Below are 18,330 nucleotides of genomic sequence, written 5' to 3' on the forward strand. Positions count from 1 at the left end.
GCATATAATACATGTAGAGTGGAGTTAACTTGAGATCCTGTTAATCATGTACTTAGCATCTGGGTTTTTTAGGACAGCACATACTTGGGTGATTTTGGCCCATCATTTGTGATCTGTTTGAGGATTCCAAAGAACAAAAAGGCTATATATAAATTTAAGATAATATTATCAGCTGAAGCTCACTCAGATTCAATAGGTAGAAGTAGATAAATTGAGCTACTGTGTACCACTTTGTGGTTTTAATCTTGGAAAATAACAGATTGCAAAAAAATAAAGAGAACCTGTCTCCAATTTTATAGTTGCCCTAAGTCCTAGGTGCTCATTCAGCATTATTTTTTCAAGATATCTTGTTTAGATGAGAAAAGAAATTATATTAAATTAGATTTACTCATTTTACACAATATACTACTTTCTAGGTTGAAGAAAATGAACTAAAATTGCATTCTGGATACATAGTTACCATTAACAATATTAGAATTGTGGTGTTTAACAAATGAACAACTCCAGAACTACATCTCTGTAACAGAATCTTCAAATGTTATACCTGTACTTGCACAAACTATATCAGTGAGAATTATATCAGCAACTAAAGCTTGTGATTATCTCACCAAGTAAGGAATGGAGGTGGGTGCACTTACTATGTCAGCACGATAGCCACAGCATCATTTAGGACACTTTCTCCAAACAGGAGTGTATACAAATCTGTATCCACATGCAGCTCATGGAAAATAGCAAGGACTGTCACTGTATGGAGACAAAGCAAAGTGAGTTTGTTATTTTCATATTCCTCTGGCAGTTCAAGAAATAAAGCAAAGTTAGAAAATGGTTTTTGAGAAGTCCTGTCCTATTTATTACCTAAGTGGATAACAATAAGTTAAAAGGGATCAGCTGAAGTATGTAAGATCCTTAAATCCAGCAAGTCTATGAGTTGTTGCTTCAGCTGAATTAGGAAGAATCTTTCCTTCTCACACAGAGAATCACGCATAAATGAAAATGTCACAGCGCATTTTACTGTGCATAAAGGACTTTGATCTTGTGACCAAGGAGAAATAAGGGTGTTGAAAAGACTTGGGGTTTGCCATAGACTGTGTGCATGATGAGAATAGTGATTTACCTATTTTAAGAAGGATATAATAACATCATCTGTTATGAATGTTCACTGAGGAACATGCATAATAACCTTATACCCTGTCCCACCAGCAGTGTAATCACTTCCACCTCAAGTATAGCAGATCTGTAGTCATGAAGCCCTCCCATCCAGATCAGGAGATCTGACTCTTGTAACCCAGTTTAAGGTTCCTACAGCATATCATTAGTTTAAGGCCCTTCCTGCTCCCTAAGTTACATGCTATATTTGATTTTCAGCTTACCAGTGCAATAGAAAAAAATAGAGTGTTGAATTTAAATTGAAGTTGGGCAAATCATTTAGACACACATCCTCAAAGGCACTTAGACACTTGGCTCATATTCAGGTAATTAAGCCCTATAGACATTAAAGGCCTCTTTAGTTGTTTTATGCCTCAGTTTCCTTACCTGTAAACAGGGGATTACCATCCTTCCCATGATCTACCCAGCACTTCATAATCTACAAATGAAGGCGGCTATCTATGTTCTGTGTTGATATTATTATTCTCTCTTTGCATGGATGAAGCAGAGCTTTCTCTTTTCAAACAGAATTTAATGTAAAGGCCCCCAATTATTTGTATGGTTAAAAATTACACGGTAACTCGCTGCTTCACTGGTGCTCATTCTAGTACATAATCGTGCAATTGACTCAACCCTCGTAGCCCAGGAATCCCAAAGATTAGGAGTGCCTCTGGCATGCCATGTTAACATCTGACATTGCAGAAATGAAAATCATATACTTTTACATTGAGATGACTGCTGATATTTCACACAAAAACATGAACAAGTGATTACGCTTTGTCTTAATAACATTTCTTGGAACTTTGAAATCATTACTGATAAGATTTTCTGAACGTACTTAAATACCCGTATAATCTAGAAGTTAGTTTATAAACCCAAAATAGATTCACAGTTCTCCTGTGAGATTTCATGTCAAAGTGATCTCTAAGAATTTTGGAAGTGTTATTCTACAGAAGACAATTTAGGAGATGTGTGTAACTGAACAGTTGCTGATATAGCTATATTTAAATTAGGTAGTTATAATTAACCATCCTGGTAACCCCACCCATCTACTCCCCAGTGCAGTTATAATTTAAACTAGGAGAAGAGTTCTTTCCCCAGAACAGCTCAAAGGTGTAGGAAGAAGTTTTATTGGCAAAAGATATTTTCTTGGTTCACCAGTATCTATCTTCAAGTTTTTGCTTGATTAGCAATGCTGCCTTAATGTGCTAAATGTGGACCCAATTTAGTGTCCCATTCTTTCATGTCATTGGCATAACAACAGACTTGTTTTCTAAAACTATTTGCCACTTCCAGCTTTTGCTTATTAGTTAATTAGTTTGGGCTCACATAAATAGTCCCTGTGATAATGATAGAAGGAAAAGAAAATAGTAATCAAAGTCCAATGTACTGTTGGTATGTATGTGTAGCAGGCCAAGCAATTAGACAGATGCCTACACATTCCTCTCCTTCCTCTTGCCTCCTAAGACAACAACAGCTTTCTCTTCTTCCTTTCTCTCCCATCTCTACCCCAAAAATCTGACTTAAACTCTTTTTAAATGAAAGCAAGATAATAAAGAAAGCAACACAGCAATGCATCAATTGCCTGTTTTGGGACAGACTCCCCAATTCACCCAGTTCTCAGAAACTATCTTCCATTTCAAATGTTTCTCCCTTCCCCAGTGGAGGTTATTGGAACTTCTTTACAGCATTGCCTGTCCCTGACTGACGAATTCTGCTCTCTGGAGACAGACCACTACTGGTATCTGCTCTGTCCCTGTGTTTGTCTGGCCCAAGACACAGCAAGCTTCAGCCATACCACTGCTGACAGGTACTTATCTGATCTGTTTATAACAGCACTGAAGTGATGCTGGTTCCACAAATCCCAAGGGAGACTAACCCCTCTTCAGTATTCATACAATTTATAAATGCAGTTATTCCTGAATGTCTAACCTAAATCTCCCCTCCTGCTCTTCAAGTGTATAATTTCCATTCCTAGCCTAATGAGACATGAATAATTTGTCACGTTTATTCCCTTTTTCTTTTCAGCAACATTTTGCCTATTGAAACACTCATTTCAGTCATCCCCTCCCTAAACTGACTCACTTCTTTCAATCTTCTCCTTTCAGTAATGTTTTCTAGCCATCTAATCACTTCTAATCAGTCCATATCTTTCTTGAAATACAGCACCCAAAATCAGATCCAAGTACTGTAGATGACACTTGCTGTAAAAAAACAGAGTGAAAAGATGCTGTAGAACATGCGTTAATAAATTCTGTTTTCTTTTTTTTTTCCCCCCATGTATTGGTACTGATGACTCATTTTCAGGTTGTAAACTTGAAATCCTTTTCAGCAGTGAATGCTCATTTCTTATCTTGTATCTATGAAGTTGATTATTTCTAAGTGTAGCATTTATCCTTGTTGATTTTAAATTGTTGCAAAAATCATACTAATTATGTCCTTCAAAGTGTTTGAAATCTCTCAGCATAGTATTATATACATTAAAGAAGCATCCTGTATTGCATTATCCAACTCAGTAATGAATCTGTTGAATAGTATCTGCATAAGAACAGAGAACTGCATAATCTTTAGCACATCCACCCCATTTAAGAGTTCAATAAAACATTTTCACCTTGTTTTGCCAACCACTGTCTAGTCATTTCCTCAAGATCATATTTGCTTTCATTATTTATGAGAATCTATAGATATAGTTCAGAATGGGCACATTAAAAGGGATGTGATACTCTGCTATGGAAGAAAGTTAATTTAAATTACTCTCTGGATAGACTAATTCTCTATGAATAGTCATCATTGTCCAAAGTAGTCACATCATGTTTTGTCTTATGGATGACTTTAAAACTCAAGAGAATTGATTTAAAAATTCAGTATTTGCTATCATATGCAAAAGTAACACACCTAATCTGTGAGAACTTTCATATCTAAGTAAAGATCATAGATACTACATTGCAGTAAGTATGGCCTCTGGCTTTCTGAAGGCACTTTTGAGGAACAGTAAGTAGGGCTTCATTTTGTGTGGTAAATACTCAAAGACTTGTATAATTCATTAGATATATATTACAAAAACACCAAACTACTTTTCATTAAAGTACACAGCATCTCTTCGTTTCTTATTTCAATTTAAACATATGAGGCAGGCGGCAGAGATAGGTAAAGACTTAGATGGCTAGAAGAACAGGTAATTGGGGGACAGCAAACAAACATCTTTTGTGGCAGTAGAAAACTGACACAAATAGAAAAAACATGTATCAGAATTCATGATTCAGAAAGGGCTATGAACTTCATTAAAAAATTCAGTGATGGGAAGCCTGAAATAATGAAGCATCTAAGATTTTCTCAGTACTTCTGCCAAAAGAAATCTGATTCACTTCTTCCTTGACTTCATGGACTGAGGCAACATCTGTTAGATGCTAAGCCTAGCATGATTTTCGTTGTGCCCATGTGAGAACAAGTGTCTGTGGAGCTGGTTTGTGAAAGCTATCTTCTCACATATGTAGAAACTGGCTTGTTATTAATTGGCTTGTTATAATTCCTTTAACCAGTATGTATATCTGAAATATCAGCAAACAACAACAATCCCTAAGCTAACTGTATGCAATAATTTTTTTGCTGTTATGTTTGAAAAGAATAAGGAAGCTCAGAAAATGAGACCTTTATATAAAGTACTGGTATTATTGTACCTCAATCTTCTGACTAGAACTATTAATATCTTTCATAGCTCATGGACCTGAAGTCTTTTAGGAGGTCAGTATCAAATGGGAGGAAAATAAGATGAGAGAAATGTCACTTACAGTTCCTACCCATTTTTCTCTAAAAATAACAATTCCAATTTTAATTATCGTCTCCTTTCCTACTAATCAGTCATGCCACTCACAGATTAGTTCAGTGGTGAATAAGAAGAGAGCATAAAAATATTTTAGTTAAAAACACATTTATAAACAGACTTACATAACCAGTGTATAAAATGCGTTACCTTGCTGTATTTATAAAATATGCTTCTTAATGCAAAATCCTTTGATTTTATGAGAAACAGAAACTGCTCTTTCTGATAAATATCCAATTTTATCAATAACAGCAGTGCAACTCACATCTTCAGTTCAGCTGTAACCATAGTAACTTCAAATAGAGAAGAGCCCTGTGATTATCAATATGACCAAAGGTAAGGGACTTCATATAGCTCTGAAATAGCTGTGCTTCAGCAAACCTTGTGAAGGTAAATCTGTTTTCTATGCTTGAAATATCAAAAGTTAAAAAGAAAGAAGTGTTAAAGATACATGAAATGTCTTTTGACTGGAAGGTCATTGCACAGAATGTGTTAATAACAACAGCTAAGACAAACTGCCAAAGTTGTACTTCTCTGTTATTTTTTGGTGGCTACGGCAGAGGTCAAATCTTTTCATTCATGTGCCAGTTTTGTTCTGTCATTCACCTTCTTCCATTACAACCACCGGCACCCTGAAGCGGCCTATTGCTGGGGCTTATTGCTGTGTCTGCCTTTCAGCCACAGAGGAGGCTTGTCAGAATAGCCTTATCCGTGCTCACACGTGAGGCAGTTTCATTTTGCAGGTCTCTGATGCTCGGGGACAGATTGCTGGGGACTCCACTCCCCACACCAGCACCTTTTCCACAGTCTCTTTGCTGCTCTTCATGAGCAATGCATGTACCAGAACACAGGGAGGAACTGCTCCATCCCCTTTGAAGGGATCACACCAAAAACCTTCCAGAGTTAGGTTATATTAGAAATCAAACACCATACTAACACAAGCGAAACCCTTTCAACGCTGAAATGGTGAAATCTGTGCTGTTTTACACAGATGAAATAGCAAGAAGAGATGATTTCCCCTACTACATGATAAATGATACCTATTGATCAGAATAAAGAAAAATATAAATACTGGTCCGATATTTTACATCAAAGATTAACAAAGGGAGAATTTGGAAATTTTAAAATTCTATTTCTTAGAAATTAAACCTCTCACTTGAAGTCTTGAAATGAGAAACTTTTTCTGCTGACAATGATAAATTATTGGAAGGAGATATTTTCTGTAAAATGAATGACTCACTTGAAAGTAACCTTGCTTTGTCCCTAAAGCTTATACCTTTTCTTTCTAGATACATGAGAGTTTTTTGAGGCAACTCTAAGTTTCACAGATGTTTAGGGAACACACTCTATTATGGAAAACACAGTCCCAAGTATATTCAGTCATAAATTCATTTCGTAATCTTAGTTCAAATGATAGTTTTCTATATAAAGGAACCTGCATGTGCTGGTTTTGGCTGGGATAGGGTTAATTTTCTTCATATGACACTATGGCATAAAAGAGCAATTCTGAATTAATTTTATGCAAAAATCTCTATATTAAAGATCTTCAAATTCCCTTTAAAACTAAAATCTACAGAGTGCTATAACATTATTCCCTTCATCCTAATATTATTAGCTACTTTTAGCTGGCATATGTTTGTTTACTGCCCTGGTAGTAAAATTCTTCATTTAACATGTAAAATCTACCAGTCATCTTTACTATGGCAAATAAGGAACTCAATCAAAACAACCTTCATCAACAGATCACTTTTTAACATCTTTTGTGACTTAATTGCTTACCACAGCCAAGGGAAATTAAATCTGTTTTTAAAATGAGGTTATAATCCTACACAGTGAAGAATTACATGAAAAATCAGGTAGCAAATCTGACAGGAATTTATTATTTAATCATAGGACAGTAATTTATTATTTAATCTTAGGACAGTAATTTATTATTCTATCCTACTTCTATAGCACTAACAACCTTTTACCAGACATTTCTTTAAAAAAAAAAAAAAAAAAAACAACCAAAAAAACCAAAACTAGATATCACATATAAAATCATTAGACTGATTATTTTATGCCCTAGTATGTATCTGTCCTCCAGGGGACCATATTTTAACTGATTTTAGAATTCCAATGAGCTTTTTACATGGCTTGAGATTATAATTCACTAGCAAATCCTACAACACAATGAAATATTTTCAGCAATGTCTACCATTTAATTACGGAATTTTGAATGAAATTTTTCCTTAAGTCTTTGAGGGACTGAAATTTATGGATAAGATTAGGGAAAACATGAAACAGCTTAGAATATTGTGAATAGATAACAGAGGGAGCAAACTTGAACATTAAAAAACCCTCTTGGACATGCACAAACACTCTATATAAGCAGAAGAGTAATTACAAACAGTATTAATCAATGATCATTTGTCACACTAAAAGTAGTTTTCTCAACTGCATATTAGCTTTTTAAGCCTATTTAAAAATCTGGGAAAAGTAATCCTTGTCACTTCTTATTCCTTCCAGTGGAAGCGGAACTTCTCTTTTTTTCCTCATGATTGTTCCAGATTAATCAGTGGTGATTTAATACTATTATAATCAAAATCAGTGTATTTGTCTTATATATTTCTCCTCATAAGTCAGCACCTTCATTTGTGAAACTAAATAGTATTGGACTGGAAAATGGGGAAAGAAACTAAGCCAACTGCAAAACTCTATTCATAGCACAATCAAGAAATGTACTTGGAAGCTGTAAGCAACCTTTTATTCCATAAGCAATTTATTTTCCTAGGTTTTCTTTGTGCTCTCAGTTTCTGTGGTTTTTCTCTTGCTCTGAGGATAGACTCTAATCATGTACTGAATCTTATTAACATAGTTGGGTGATTTTATAAGTGGCAGCATATTGGATGCTTGGATTAATTTGAGAGTAACAATTTGATGCAGCTTTTACAGCAATCTTGCAGCAACCGGTTTTGTGGAAATAAATTGTTTTACACTATATTTTTAAGCCATCAGAATGATAAACCACAAGCTCAAAGTCTTTTGTTAAATATTGAGGTTTTGTTTAAAGAATGGAATGAATTTGTAGAACAATGTTGCTTTTTGTCATTTCTTTTAATAGCCATGAATTTGAAAGATTTATTCATAAGTTTCTCAGAAAAGTTTCTCAAGGGTAAACACTAATGCAGCGTGTCATGCGCATCACAAAATGCTTTCTGTTCCACTTCCTGTAACAGCTCAACTGAAGATTTTGCAAAAATCCAATGTAGACTTGCAGACTTTGTTGCTTTGTAGAAAACAAAAAAAAAATCTTTTTTTCACCTCCTTCTTCACTGTTGTTCCACAGATGCAAAAAGCAGTGAGTACTCTTATTAACATTTTCAGTGTAACAAAACCTGGACACGTCTATGAAACCTAGGCTAACTCTGAGGTTGGCCTTGTTTTATTAGAGGGTTGGACTAGAAGACCTCCAGACACCCCTTCAAATCTAAATGATTCTGTAATTCTGTGATTCCAAAATTCACTGAGTCTGTTTCCCAGACTTGGCTATTTACTGCAACTTTAGGCTTTAAATCTCACATCTGCAAATTCAGGTCAATCTGTTGGTATCTATCTTTTCAGAGTTGTATTTATCATGAAACTTCACATTCAAATTGTAAAATGATACCTTATAAACAGTATTTATATAACCAAATCTGAAGGCTGCATTCCTCATATCTTTAAACTGGGTTAGATGACACATGAATGCAACGTCTAAATTATTAACCATGAGGCTCCAGCATTACAGCAGTTCTCATCTCAGCAATGAACAGATAGGTGTCCTGAAGATTGGAGAACAACGTTTTTCCAATCTCCCCAGCAACTTGATTTATAAAGTTTGTGAGCTAAACATAGGTAAATTTATAAAGTTTGTGAGCTAAACATAGGTAAATCAGTTACTAAAACAAACACAAGGGATCTCTGGAGCCAATTTGACTTACAATTATCAGAATATCAGACATTTAACAGCTATGGGAATAAAAAATCAAAACCAGAGACTTTGAACATTTCTACGGCACATGCAGTTGTTATGTTCTTATTTACTCTTCTGACTTTTGAAAAAGTAATTTATTTTAAACAGGTACCTGGATCTGTGGCAGACATCAGCGATCCAAAAAATAAACAGTCAGTGAAGTGGAATTCCCATCCTTTTAACTGGCCAATGTGTACCATGGCCTTCACAAAACCATACATTATCAACCTGTCAGGGGAAAGATAAGACAGGCATTCAGACAGAGTATATAACACATGCTTAATTTACGGTAGTAATCAGGTTCTTAGTCTCTTCAGCTTCTTTTAAATAAATGTATCACGTGAATACTGAACATAAACTGCCATCATATAAAAATTCTATTTCCTATTCAACTGTTCAAGTATTGTATTGAAATGTCACAGACAATGAAAAAGTAAGGACTTCTCTGAATAATTGTCATCTGCTGGTAGCAGAGCCACAATGCTTTTAGCTGTTTATTTTTCAAAAGGAAAGATAATGTAAGCTTAAAAAGACATTATTAAGACTAATTTGTGTAATGTTGTAGAACATTTAAACAAAGGCAGTTTTACTGTCAGCTTTGTGACTTGCTCTAATATTTCTAAATGCATTGTTTTATTCTATCAGCTTTTATATGTTAGCTGTATTCAAAGTTCCAGATAAGGTCTCCAAACAAGACAGATATTTAACGGTTCACAATGACAGTGAGGCGACAAAGTCTCACTTCAAAATGCACTGCTCAGTCCTCACTATTTTCACAGGAAACATTATTGTTGGTTTATATATCTAGGTAATGCTATCTGAAATGTGTATTCTAACAAGAATCTTGAAATATCTTGAAAAAAGGAATTCACTTGTTGTTAGAACCTGTAGTAGATTTTTAAATTTTTGTACATTTCCAATCTAGTTAATAAATAACCCCATTGCATTCAATACCTTTTCCATAAACACAACACATAAATTGACAACTGTGCTCTTCTAACTACAGACTTTAAAAAAAACATTTAAGCAGAGCTACATGTATTCACATATTTAGCTACATTTTGCCCTCAGCTATACTCCTAAGACGTTTCTAAAGTCACATAATTACAGAAGATCTGAGTGGCAGATAAAGTACTACTAAACAAACAGCCTGCGAGTTAATTACAAATTGTTTTCAGATACTTTACCAAGCTATAGATTTTCTGAAGTATAGTTAACTTATTACATTAAGAGGGGAGCAGACAGGTCACCACAGAATTCCCCAATAGTCCTAAGTATTTGTGTCTGTATTTACATAAGCTGCCCAGCAAACAGCCACCAATTGCTCTAAACCAATTTATCTAGCTGTGTGTCTCCTTGATTGATGCAGTCACTTTCTCTCCATTCCCAAAGAACAACAATTCAAGACCCTGCAGTGAAGTTAGTCTTTTTATCCCCAGCACAAATATGTCTGCTTTAAGGAATGAGTTCTTCAGAAACTGACCGTGGTGCTGCTATCCTGATTTGTAATTGTCTCAAAAGTCAACAGTAATGGAAGTAAGCACATCCGTGCCTCTTAGAGATAATTGCCCAAACTGCTCGCAGTTTTGACCAGAGCCACTCTTCTGACTCAGTTAAAAATATTTTAAAATAATAAATAAAATTGTTTTGACTATCTGGCAAAATTAGTCATGATAATTCTTTAAATACGTAGTGTGGACATCGTCCTGGTCTTTAGCATTGTTTCTTGTACCTTATAAATATTTTCAGTATGTCTCTGCTCTGTCTCTGTACAGAATTGCAGATGAAGTGGACAAAATTGGATTCAGGAGTCTTTCTTTGACGTAAGAGGTCTAAGTTTGCCATAAAGTTTAGTACAGTAGAAGACTTACAGAACCTGGTCCTAGTTCACATACCATTCAATTCTTAGCTGCACTGAAAAGGGAAATAAAACTGAAGATGGGGCTAAACAACAATGCTAATTTAATCACAGAGATGTTAACTATAATCCAGCAGAGAAAAGAGAACAGCAAACACAGAATTTCTTTTTTTTTTTTTTTAAATTCATGAACTACTTAATACATTTTGGTAATGCTAAAATGGCAAAGGTCCAATTTTTCAAACATAAACCCAAATAAGCGCAGACATACATTTGGATCATGTGAGAAACTGCTGGCTTAAATAAACCACAAGAATCTGTACTTGTACCTCCTCCATCTAACACATATGAAAATATGCACAGCAATAATTTCCTATTGTAAATTAACTTTTAAAATACATTGGTTTATCTTGTCTTTAAAAGCCGTATATTTTTAATGAAGGCAATACATTAAAGTGATCATTAATCATCATTTATCAGTGATTTCTTACTAGACACATCCATACAAAATGCAACCCCCCCTTCACTTTAAATAACTTTACAAAGTTTTAAATACCTTTAAACCAGAAACAGTGTATTTCATTTTCAGTTACAATTTTCTAGTCATGTCAAAATTTGGTTTCTTATCTTCTCCAAACTACACAAAACAGTTCATCTAGAGGCTATTTTGAAAACTAGAAATCAAAGGGTAGTTTTAAACTGGGGTAACTTCTCTGATGTTTGTAAAATTAATGGAATTATGGCAGTTTATACTAGCTGAGAATAATTTTAGAAGTTCATCGTAACACAAGATATACTCATGCATCCACTAAAAAAATGGGAATTTACCTTATTGTATTTCTCTAGATCTATCACAAGCTATGTAATTACATTTTAAATAAAATTGCTTTTGTTATCCTGCACATGACATCGGATCTTGTTCTCAGTTTTACAGATTAGAACTAAGATAAATTCCAATTCTAAATCAAAGGATTTACTCTACATTTTAGACTGGTCAACCTGAGATCAGACTCTAACCCTCTGTATTCTAGCTTGTTATTTTTCATTATTCAGAAATGTCACTCTGGCTCTATCATTGTCTTCAGTGACAGAGAATATTCAGGTGGCGCAGTCTAATATATAGTCAAATTTAAACAATAAAGCAATTCATTTATGAGAAATGTTAATAACAACACTTTTTAGAGTACAAGTTGATGATGTAGTGAGACTTTTCCACTACATATTGAAAAGCTGGATCTCAGCCAGATACTTGAGCTCCCAACAATAATGATATTAAACATCATCCAGTACTACACAACATGACTGTTCTTAATGGAAATCCAATGAGGAAAGCATACCCCAATGACAACAGGACATTAATCCCAAGGAAACACCCTGCATTGATGTTCCTATTGCTATTATAAACTAGAACTGAAAAAATTAGACTTATTGATTTTTAGGGCTGCTGTCATCTCATTTCATACATCTAGGTTATTTTTAGCAAGTTTACACCCACCAAGTTTCAGCAAATCTGATTGCTTTATTCATCTTCAGCAACCCAATTAATATATCTTTTAAAAAATATTAAAATATCTGTTAAGAAGTTGTAAATAAGTCAAAGTGTCAGTGACTAAATTTCCTCCAGAATGTTCCTGTCCCACTAGAATTCAGTCCCAACCCAGTGCTTGCTGCTGACACAGAGTAAGCTATTGACACAAGCCAAGTTAACAACAGTAGGAGCTCTGAATCTCTTCAGTAGGATGGTACTTCCATCTTTCCAATTCCTGTCTGTGAAATCATCTTTTTTACTTTACTTTTTATGTTTCTAGTAATCTAGAATGCTAATTCTTTTAGAATATCAGAACTGAGATCTTCAAGGCTGCATAAAGGAAATAGAAGCTGAGTTGCAAATCAGCGTAACCCTAATTTTCAATGTGGCTTTGAAAATCTTAACTTTAAAATATGCTTGCAAAGTAATATTATTTCATATACTGTTTTTAATCTTGTTTTTAATCTATATTGTACATTCTTTGGGAAAATAGTTGCCCCTTAAACTATGGGACCTTTGTGTTCTACGTGATACTTCTCTGATAATAAACATTATAAAGTAACTGCTGTTTTCTTTATATGTCTGGATTTTGCAGTTATACTGCAAAGTATGCAACATTTAGAATATTGTAGTAGCCACTTGAGATATTGCTCTTTTGTTTTCCCAAAATGAAGTAGCAAGCAGTATTCTGTGGAATAAAAACAATGAAGCACAGATTTATGAAAGGACTTAGATAGGAGACTTCTACTTACGTTGAAAATCTGAGTCCTCAGAGCTGCTGCCTTAGAGCCCTACTACACTTAATTTTCATCCATAAAGCCTCTTAACTCCCAACATGTCTTTTTGGGGCGCTTGTCCAGCACTATGTAATGCATGTACTGGTTGTCTAAAGAACCTTTGAGATTCACAAACTAGTGAATGGCTGTCTTACCAGTGAGGTCTGTTACAGAGGTGCTGAGACCTGGCCCTCACAAACCCCAAAGCTGAATGAAAAAGAGTTGGTCCCTTTTCACTCAACTCCAGTAGAGCAAGATGTGTGAGCCTCAGATTCAAACCCCTGTTTTACCTTGTTCACCTTCTTCATTTTCCCTAGATACTGAGAAGAGCTGACAGTGTCTCAAACCATGTCTCTCTTGCATCTAGGAATATGTGACTGTTCAAGGAGCTACATACAATCAATACAGAGCAGGGAGTTGCTTACGGGTTGCCCTACCTCCTTATACACTTCTCTTTGTCATGAATAAACGTGCACATTCAGCAATTTATTTGTGTCATCAGAAACTAGAAGACTAGAAACATTATACTTTAGAAAGAAATGTCAAGTAAATGGATCAGTAATAGACAGTCACTGAAGACTTCTCATTTGGACTTAGTGATGGTTTGGTACTGCAAATAATATTTGTGAATAACTGGTTTGGTCATGGATTTGGAATATTAATAAAGTAATACAATAGAAGAATAAGACTCAGATTAGCTTTGCTGCAGGAGAGCTGACATTTTCTACATACAAACATAATGTTTTTGAAAGTGTGGGGAGGAGCCCATCAAGCTAGAGCAAGTGTTTTGTCACTTCAACAGACAAAGAAAAAAACAGTAATTTAATCAAACACAGGAAAATTCAGATTTTTCCAGATTATGCAAGTCTGGCACTTACAAAGTGCCTCATCTCTAAAAAATGGTGTCATTACACAGTAAAGGACATACCATATAAATATTTGACTTGCTGAAGTAGGAATTGTCTGGAAAACTGAGCTTTAACTATCATTTCCAGTATGAATTGGCAAGTAGACCACATAAAGTCTCAGTGTAACAACACAAAATAAACTTTAGACTGACAAAAAAACCAAAGTACATAACAGACACTGAGGAACCAGAATGAAAATTTGGCAAGGCTTTAATGATTCTGAGCATTGGGTTGTCCTTACGTTTTTGAACCCGGACTGAATTAAAGCTTGCCTGTGTGAAAAAAGGGGGAAGAATCTCCATATGTAAAAGGTCCAGGTTTTTTACTACCACAGTTCTGCTACTACTCATCTTTTATTGCCATGTACTGAGGAAACTTTGGAGAGCACATCGGCTGTCTGGGCTCTGCTGGAAGTTTCCAGTGAATTTATTTATAAAGCTGCTCTCTAGGAAGGCTGCTCTGGGACTGGGACATTCTTGAACTAGCTGCTGTTTAAATGTAGAGGAAAAAAAGAGCCCTCTCCTATGGACTTTACAGAGTAATTACTACACAAGAAACTACCTAAATGCTCAGGAAGAGCTTTAGATGCAGCTCAACAGAAGCCTATTTTTTTGCAAGAGTTTTCTTTAGCAACAGCTGGTTTTAAGAAGGGATCTAAAAAGAGATAGTGAAACTGCTTTGGGGATTTTTGGGAAGCTCTTGTCAGAAAGTTTTATATAGTAAAACTCTATCCAGCATACTGCTAGTAGAAGAGAGATAATTTGTAGTTTTAAAGTAGAGGCAAGTGGGGTATGTCTGATGCAGAATAGAATGGGGAGGCTGGAGGACAGATGCAAAGAAATAAGCTGTCAAGGGGCCGGGAGAACGATTTTAACAGAAGCATTGTGAATAGCCACAAATGGGATCAGAGCACACCTGTGAAGGAAAAAGATACTGGAGTCATCAAGACAGGAAAGATGAAAGCCTGGCAAGAGTTTTAGCCATATGGGTAGATGAGAAAGGCCATAAAAGAAACATATCAGTAAGCAGCATACCTGACATCTACACACATAACAAAAGGCTGTACTATACCTACATGCAGCTAGTAAAAAATAACCCAAGTTACCAGCATTTCTGGGAATGCAAGACACTATGGTGTTCCAAAGAACTGTTGAGAGGGACTATTTCATATGCATGAACAGTGAACAAAGCAGGACAAGATGAAAATGACAGGCAGGCTACCTTTGCATAAGCTAGCTTAGGTAGATGTGACATGAGACAAATACAAGTTGAAATAAATCCTAGAAATCTCTTGTGGTAAAAATATGCCTGAATGGTGCAGTCAGGTGAGAAAACTTGTGCTGAGCTTTGCTTCCTAAAAATTCCTGGCCAAATCTTTGGCTTGCATAAACTGGCATCACAGCAGCTATCCCTCTGCATTAAAGTGAACTGAAAAAATTGGTTGGTTTATAGGATGCTGCTTCATTGATAAGTAACTGTATCCTCACATGGAAGCTAAAAGGAAAACCTATCAGTTCGAAAAGAATCTACTCTTAATTTAAAGCTGTAGGGGATGTAATCGAATGTAACAGAAACTAAGCGAAGATGTACAATATACACACCATATCCTCAATACAGACAGCCCTATCTGCCTGATGACTTTTTCAGCTGTTGTATTTTCTTCAGTTTTGTTATCCATTGCAACATCACTGCTGAATCTTATTGCTAAGGCTCTTTATTGTGTTAAAGGTTTAAAAAGTATAATTCCAGATTTAAAGTGTTTGTGCAGTTGTGTTATGTAGCATGAATGAGACTTGTAATTTAAATCTTTCTTGACAAATATGTTTTCTAATCTGCAGAGAAGTTTTCATCTCATATTTTAACTCCCTAAAGAATCTTACTCTATCTAGACATGATTATCTTTTAGCCTGAAGCCAGTTGAACATAGCTACAGATTGTAATCATGCACGCAAAAGATGAAAAAAACCTGAGCTGCATTTCTTTCTTTCACAAGGAATAACAATATTAGTAAGCCAACAATGGCAAAAGCAGATGATTTTATTCTTGCTCATGTATGAAGTAACATAGTGATTGACTGATCGATATCACAACAGTAATAAAAAGTCACTAGTCAGAATTTAAAATGTATGCTGAAAAACATAAATAGTAGAGACGAAAATGAAATACTCATTCCTTTATTCTGATCTTTCTATTTCTACCATACCAATATATTCCTATAACTTTTTCTATACAGTGGAATGTTCAACATCAAATGTTTTGGCTGCAGTGATTCATTATTTCAAAGTGCTCTATGTACTAGTATATTCTTCTTTTTGTCATCTTTTCAATCAGTTTTGTCATTAGAAAGGGTCTTATCATGGGTTTTTCTTCAATAAATCATTTGCTAACTAATCAAAGCAAGAGAAAACCTCAGCGAATTGTCTCAGGTAACAATAAACCAATAATAAATTTACCTTAAGCTGTTCTGTATAAATCACACAAGAAAACCTCTTTGGCTAAAGAAATAACTGGAAGAACAGCAAAAAAACTGGCTTTACAAATCCACTGCATACCTAGTTACCTGAGGCACAGTCACTGTTCAACAGCTGAGTATTAGAACTATATGCATAGATTTAGCATCTATAGATCTCACCAACAGTTCCAGTGAGCACAGCTGTTCTCCTGGTGATGTCATTGGTGAAGTCAGCTGTGCTCCTGGTCATTACATTAGGTGATGTAAGAAGTGCTTTTGCTTAGCATTTCCTAATGAGCAATGGAAAACATCTACCACAAAGATTTTTTTATTAGTCAGATATTATCTTTGTTTGCTTTTTAAATCAGATGTTTTGATGGGAAGGGAGAGAAACACACTTTACATGTCAGAGATATGATGTATGTGGGTATGAGTAACAAGGGCTGTGTTTCAGTAACCATGGTACTGTAGGTAGCTTAGCTCATTAGATATTCCTGTGGTATCGGACTTTTGGGAAAGTGATGGCTGTTCAGAGCTATTCAAACAACCAAGCAAACAGATACTGAATGTGGATGAAAAAAAGCCAGCCCAGGTTTCTGTATCAGTCAATTTGGGGCGCACTGGTAACAGAAAAAGTGGAGAGATCTGATATATGCTTCAAAATATAAGCTAAGTCCTTTGACTCTAGGAAAGACCAACCATATTTGTGTTTAATGCTTTAGGCTTGAATGAGACTATGCAGAATGCCTGAGTGGTCAGAAAGCCTGAATATCTGAGCCTTTGCTTACTTAAAAACAATCTCCTATGGAGTTGTGCTCCAGAAAGTAAAGAATTGCTACACATCACTATGAATTTTATTTTGGTTAGTCTTCTGTAGTACATTTGACCAGAGAAAATATGTATTGAGATATAGAGATGCTTTCCTTAAAAATGGAAAAGCAATTTTGCCCAGGTTCAAAATTTCAAGATGCAATTGAAGTAAGTAATTGCTACATAATGCTAACAATGTAGACAAAGTAAGTGAAGAGTGAAAAAAAAAGAGGAACATGTGGACCTAAATGAGCTGAAAAGTTAGCTGAGGTCACCAAGCATAGCTGGAAACTGTCAATAAAGGATATTTTGGGTTGGTGTGTTTTTTTTTTTTTAATACACCTTTTTTTCAGAGTGATTTTCAAATAGCCCTTACTGTACTATAGTTTTACAACTTTTTGCATCAAAGACATACAAACCAATTCACCATATCTCACAACTGCACGATATTATTTAATGTGCTTTTAATATTCCACTAATGAGTATAACACAGCTCCATTTTCCTGAGCTCCATTTAAATCAGAGACATTATGCATTATGTATATAAAAACGTGAATCTCTTTGCAATGAAAAAGCTGCACTTGATCTCTGAGTGATGACTAAAATCTCATAATTACGTGGGCAAATGAGCCACGAAACACTGTCAACGATACTGTGTCCAAATCATAGTGCCACTGAATATTTTATTGCGCTACAAAGATTTAAACATTCCATCAAGATTTACTTTACTCAGTATTATTAATTGAGAGAACCTCCAATAGATACTGAATAATTGACAATCTTACATGCATATTTTGAGACAGATATCCTCATGACAGTAAAAAGAAAATCTAAAAAAAATCAGACATAAGATTTTCCAGATACTATTACAAATGTATCCAGATACAGGTTACAATTTAGAAATGCCTAAATCACTGTTGTATAGAAGGTGGTGGAATTCTAAGAAAAATATTAGTGACACTAAGAGACTTCCATATGAAAAGAGACGAACTGAAAATACATAGTTTACAGAGGGAAAATAAGACAGTGACAGGGTAT

General features: G+C 35.1%; 1 protein-coding gene across 1 annotated transcript in view; it reads right to left on the reverse strand.

The window, feature by feature from the left end:
* SLC9A9 (solute carrier family 9 member A9) overlaps nucleotides 1-18,330 on the reverse strand; it is a 214,479-nt gene that overhangs the window by 158,335 nt on the left and 37,814 nt on the right. The window contains exons 5-6 of the mRNA XM_054835998.1: nucleotides 9,073-9,188; nucleotides 639-744 (exon numbers count right to left, since the gene is read on the reverse strand). Of these exons, the coding sequence (XP_054691973.1) occupies nucleotides 639-744; nucleotides 9,073-9,188 (222 nt within the window). The remainder of the gene's footprint in view (nucleotides 1-638; nucleotides 745-9,072; nucleotides 9,189-18,330) is intronic.

This window comes from Grus americana, chromosome 9 (genome assembly GCF_028858705.1).
Source record: "Grus americana isolate bGruAme1 chromosome 9, bGruAme1.mat, whole genome shotgun sequence".
Classification (NCBI taxonomy): Eukaryota; Metazoa; Chordata; class Aves; order Gruiformes; family Gruidae; genus Grus; species Grus americana.